The sequence below is a fragment of the Polistes fuscatus genome, unplaced genomic scaffold (assembly GCF_010416935.1).
Source record: "Polistes fuscatus isolate 324 unplaced genomic scaffold, CU_Pfus_HIC Scaffold39, whole genome shotgun sequence".
Classification (NCBI taxonomy): Eukaryota; Metazoa; Arthropoda; class Insecta; order Hymenoptera; family Vespidae; genus Polistes; species Polistes fuscatus.
This window is the reverse complement of record NW_025113117.1, coordinates 222,791-229,015: the sequence shown is the minus strand read 5'-3', so window position 1 is coordinate 229,015 and position 6,225 is coordinate 222,791. Positions and strand designations below refer to the sequence as shown.

Sequence of the window (6,225 nt, the reverse complement as noted above, 5' to 3'; positions counted from 1 at the left end):
TTTCAAATTGAAGCTGGTAAGGAATATTAAAATATATTTATTTAGGTATTATACAGTAAACTGTAATTTTTTCTAGTCGATAAAGCTGTCATTTAATATAATAACTTATTATCAATAATATAGAATATGCACTTGAGAAGTTCCATGAAATAAGTAATCAGTATTATCCAATTTTCAAGCTTTGGGCCTTCTATTTTTCAATAGTAGTTCTTCAGAGTCCCGACGATATTCAGGTAAATTTTATTATAAAATAAAAACAAAATAAATTATTTCTTATTTTGTTTTATTTGATTTTTATTTATTTTACCGTTTAGGGTATAAAAAAGCTAAATGTGTGATATTTTATTCATTACAAAAAATACATAGTCGAATATTCTTTAAACAAGCAAGAAAATTTAAAATTACTTTAGAAAAGCATGGCATGGGTTATCTATGTGTTTTTTTGTAGCTACGTTTTTAAAAGTCTATTTTTAATTTTTGCTATTTCATTTTATGTAATAAAAAATCTCAGATAATGATAAAAAAAACTTTGATATTTATAAGAATAAAATGTCTTGCTTCAAACAATTAAATGTAAATCAAAAATATTCAATTCATATAAGTTAAAAAATATGAATTTTCATCGTAGGAACTACTAAAGAGCAATGAACATATTGAGAAAGCAACCTTTTACAGATATAAGGCCCTGGCTTTCCTATGGATTATTAACTAGCGGCGGTAAGCAATTTAAATGAACAAAAATAATCTTTTTATTATATATCTAAAATAAAATATACTAAATAATTAAATGAAAAAGGGCATAGTAAAAATATGTCTTTACTTGTTCGTGTTTTACAAAGAGAGTTCGTTGCATTTCTTTCCTTTCTTCGACATTTCCATCTGTTTCTCTTACAATTAGAGTTTTCGATTTTAATAACTATAACATATATTTCGAGAAAATTCCATTGGTACTTTATCCTCGAAGTAAGCTTGCTTGGCATAGGAGCAACTTTTCCGGATCGGTTTTTTATCTTATAGCAGTGCGAGCCAAATGTCCTAACAATCTCAGTAAACTGGAGATATTTCTTAATGCTTTTATCGCTTATAAATGAACAAATAACATCACAGACGCATTCTATCTTGTAAATCCTTACAATTTTTTTTCTTTTCTTTTATTTATCTCCTTATTTCTTTACAATTTGTCCGTAGACATTTAGTAAATTGTTATATAAGTCAAAAAACATAGCACGCAGACAGTTTCTCCAATGAGATAGCGTCGCTATTGTCATTCATTTTCCGTAGATTAAATTTTTTACTAGGTCTCCAGGGCTGAATCTTTTAAGCCTGTCCTGAGACATCCTTCATAATTTGCTGGATGGCTACCGTTACAATTTGAATAACTGACGTTTTCATTTTTGTCCTTTTGAGGACAAAGTGTTGTTAGATATTTCTGTGCGCATTTGACTCAAGCTGAATTTCGATTTCAGTAATTTTTTATGTATCCATAAACTTAGCACCGTATGCATTATGGCATTTCTCTTTTTGTTTTAGGTGTATTATTTAGATACATATCCTTGTTATTTTCCTATGTAGTCAATTGGATAAAAAATAATAGTAGCGGCTGTTTAGTCTCGTATTTAGTTATGCTGTTTATTGATCTTACCTAGTGTCCAAGTTTGTCTAATTCATTTATTATTTTAATTGTGTTTGATTTAAGATGACGTCCTCAAATAACAGTTTTGTAACTCTTCTCGTTTTTTTGTTGATACGTATAGTATCTTCCGTCTTAAATATTTAGTGCATTCATTATAGTTACCTTTCTGAACGTTTCTGGAATGATATTATAGTTTTTACTTTGACTTGGATATCATTGAGGTATTTTATTATATAATTATCTTGTCCAGCAATGTTTAAAAAAAGTAATAGAAAGAAATCACTAATTATCAAAGCCATGAGTCAACAAATTATGCAATAGTTTTATCGTAAGAATGAGTGAGAGAGAAAAGAATACGTAAATCAATATACACTAATATATGCGGTAATGAAACAATTTGCGTCGGCATAAAAACTCTCACGGTATTGAGAGAAAAGCCGGGACAAGTGAATTCTTTATTCCAGAAGGAATAAAAAATTGTATTGGGAAATGAATAGAGTTTATTTTGATTAAATAAATGGATTTAAAAAAAAAACATGCAGTTTTATATATTCACTTTAAAATCCGACATTTCGTATAATCCAACCTAATACAAGGTTAGATAATTGTTTTGGTTCCATAGTCGGTTGATTTGTTTCGGTATCAGCTATTGTTCGAGTAATGAAACTATGGTCGTTATTAACGATTCTATTAGGTGAAATATTGTTTATTTCAATGGTCAATGAGTTAAGCGAAAAACTTGTACACACGGTTAGCCAAGAGGGTGCACCGTTTTTCCTCACAAGGACATTGTTCATTTAACCCTTGTATATGCAACGTATACTTAAGGAACGTTAAACTATATCTCAACGTATATACTATTTGAATACTTGTATATACTCGAGAGCGGTATGTAGACACGTATGTACTTAATAACGATTAAAAAAGGAAAGATCCTTATAATAAAAAGAGAATAAGATGCAATTTGTCATAAAGCCTTATATAACTGATTGTTATAAATAGATTTAATAAAATTTTAAATATAACCTTATTTGACAGGTAAAAAATGGCACTTACGACGGAAAATGTTAACACCTGCATTTCACTTCAATATTCTTAAATATTACTTTACTTATTTAAATGAGGAATCACGAAGTCTTATCGAATCTCTTAAAAAGGAGGGAGATGGAAAACCTGTTGTCAAAGATTTACGAACATTTATCAGCAAATACACTCTTAACGCAATATGCCGTCAGTGAAGAGAACAATTTTCTATGTATTCTAATATGTAATTAATAATATTAGTAATCATTTTTCAATTGCCAAATCTCTTTTGTAGAGACAGCTTTCGGTACAAAATTGACAGGAAAAAGCAAGCTGGAATCTGAATATCGTAATGCAGTCCATGCATATAGCAAAATTTTTGTCTATAGGTAATTCAATAATGTTTTTTTAAGAAACGAAGTCGATCGAATAAAGAATGTGATTTATTGTTCATTAGACTTGTAAGACCTTGGTACATGAACGATACTATATTTGCATTGACATCGCATGGTAGACTGCAAAAAAAGGTGTTAAAAACGTTGCACGGTTTTTCAAGAAGTGTACGCTTTTCATACTAATTAATTAAATCTACGCTTTCCTAGAAAAAAAATCTAAATTTAAAAAGTTTTACATTTATTACAGATAATTGCGGAAAGGAAACGTTTTCATAAACAAACTAATGGGAAATATTTGCAAATCTATGAGAATATTGAGGAAGATGACATTTTTAATAAGGGTAAGAAGAAGGACGATGAAATTATTCGCATTTTTTAGATAGGAATAAAATAAAATTAAAGAAATAAGATCAATTGAGTTTTTATGTTACAGATTTGCAGTCCAAAAAAAGACTTTCTATGCTTGATCTGCTTATAGCTTCATCTTGGAAAGATAATCAAATAGATGAGGAAGGGATTCGTGAAGAAGTTGATACTTTCATGTTTGAAGTATGTTCTTGTATATGTATAAACTTAGAAGACAAAAGTAGGAAAATATTTTATGAAATAAAATTTTCTAGGGTCATGACACTACTGCAAGTGCACTGACTTTTGCTTTGAGTCTTTTTGCTAAGCACAAAGATATCCAGGTAATGTTTCCGGCAACAATTATCAGTGTTGAAATAATTACTCAAAGAAACAATATTTTACTTTTTATTTACATTATCGAAGAATTAATCATTGAATCGTTTCACTAGTTCTAGTGTGACTTGCTTTTAATACTAATTAATAATGGTATTAACTGAAAATAAATTTCATCGGTACTTGAATTCGAACAAAAATTATTAAAACATACAAAGTTGTTTAGGTTTATTTATTTTTAGGAAAATATAAGAGACGAGGTTAAATCGATTATGGGAGAAGACAATAATTTGACGATATCGTCGCTTCAAAAACTTTCGTATTTGGAGAGATGTTTAAAAGAATCGCTTCGTTTGTATCCAAGCGTTCATTTAATTTCTCGACAAATTTCTCATGATATGCAGCTGAGTATGAAATATTTGCATATATATGTATACTTTAATATCATCTGTGTACTATTGATTCTTTATTTTGTCCATTGTGAAATCATATTAATTTTGCAGAACAATATTTAATTCCATCTGGTACTATCTGTGATGTAAATATTTACTACGTGCACAGAAATCCAAGATATTGGCCAAATCCAAATGTTTTCGATCCGGACAGATTTTTACCGGAAAATATTAAAGGACGACATCCCTACTCCTACATTCCATTTAGTGCGGGGCCGAGAAACTGTATTGGTAAATGTTTCATGCAGAAGTGAAAATCTAAAATTACCCTAAAATTGCTTTTTTTTATTCGTCTGTTCTTCATTTTGCAGGTCAAAGGTTTGCAATGATTGAGTTTAAACTGTTTGTAGCATTTATATTGTATAATTTTGAGTTGGAACCGGTGGATGAACTAGATGACGTTACATTTTTGGCAGATCTTACTTTAACCTCGTTTAAACCACTTCGGGTCAAATTTATACCTATTGCATAGGTATTTTTATATACATTGTCCTAAAAAAAATAAGAAAAATGCAAATACTGTTTTAGAGAATTTATTCGTAATTGGTAAATATTGTTAAAGAATAAAATGAAATTTTAATTAACTCTGTATAACTAGGTATTATATTTTAATGTTTAAAAAAAGCAATTTAATATTTTTTAATTATATATATCTATTTGGTTGGCAACTAAGAAATTGCGGATTTTGTCGATTGATTATTATTAAAATAACCACACTCACTTAGTTGCCAACCTAATATTTAAACATTAAATACGAAAGTAAAAATTGTCATTGCGCGTAAAATCACTGGACGGGAACGCATCACACGTTTGCGCTTGAGCAATATCTCAATTGCGGTGAATCGTTGATTCGTGCACATCGGACTTTCTGAGCTCATTTTAATATTCGACAAATAAGTAATGGACCGAGCACGCAATTTATTTGTTCATAGGTTCAAAGGTTCAAACAAAAAGGGACAATGGTTAACCAGACGTATTCAGGACCATCAACATCAGTAAGGACGCTAGAATGCGTGACTCAAGTTCAACGTGAAATTATGCGGAATCCACGTAAATCGATAAGGAAAATTGCAGCCTCTATGGGTAGAAAAAAACAAACAGTGCACATAATTATAAAAAAAAGACTACAGTTTCACCCATACAAAATGCAAATCGTGTAATATCTCACCGAAAATGACTAATCCTTACCAGAAACAACAGCAAGAACGATGTTGGAACGTTTTCGTAAACCACGAACCCTTGGTAACATTTTTTTTTTACTGACGAAGTACATTTCCATATCAATGGCTATGTTAATTAATAGAAGATGAAATACTGGTGCCCCAACATCCCTAGAGAACGTCATCAAAAACGTTTACATTGTCCAATGACAACAGTGCGGTGTTCGATTTCTGTTCGCAAATTTTAGTTTCCGATTGCAGCAATGTCTTGAGAACAATGGATAGCATTTAGATGATATTATTTTTAAAATATGACATCCGCATTATCAAACTTCATTTTGAATAAATAAAACTATAAGAATATCAATGTAGTTTTTTTTATATTTGCTATTAAACTTTCGAAAATTCCGCTGGACACCCTATATAATAAAAAAGAAAAAGTAATATATATTTTACAGTTAGACACATTACGCGGACAAAAGTACTATACGAATATGGATCTTTTTAGCGGTTACTAAATACTTACTAGCGGAAAATACGAAACTTTATTACTAAATATATAAATCGATGCGTAACCTGTTTGTTCTAAGGTTCTCGCGGAAAAGAAGTCTGAGCTCTTGCACCCGTTAGATAAAAGCAGTGCTCATTTCAAAGTGTACACGTTGACCATTTAGGAGCGTTACCGACGACGGAATAAAATAACAAGTTAATTAGTTATTTATCGTGTCCAAAATAAAATTATTAAACCAAGGGCCGTAGGAAATATGCACAGGTTAAAAATTTTTTCGAACGTTATTTCGATCTTATTATTCGTCCCTTACATTGGGACTTCATCAGCAACTGAAATTTTATTATGCCTTTTTTGAAATATACATATTATA

The 6,225-nt window shown here is 29.9% G+C and overlaps 1 protein-coding gene across 1 annotated transcript; it reads left to right on the top strand.

Annotated features, from left to right (window-relative positions):
- Positions 1 to 644: 644 nt before the first annotated feature.
- LOC122520516 (cytochrome P450 4C1-like) lies at positions 645 to 5,212 on the top strand. The gene is made up of 11 exons (XM_043640569.1): positions 645 to 717; positions 2,672 to 2,863; positions 2,952 to 3,045; positions 3,114 to 3,216; positions 3,299 to 3,392; positions 3,485 to 3,600; positions 3,672 to 3,740; positions 3,975 to 4,140; positions 4,236 to 4,415; positions 4,496 to 4,656; positions 5,117 to 5,212. The coding sequence occupies exons 1-10, from the start codon at positions 645 to 647 to the stop codon at positions 4,654 to 4,656; spliced, it is 1,248 nt and encodes a 415-aa protein (XP_043496504.1). The 3' UTR covers positions 5,117 to 5,212.
- The last annotated feature ends 1,013 nt before the right edge of the window (positions 5,213 to 6,225 follow it).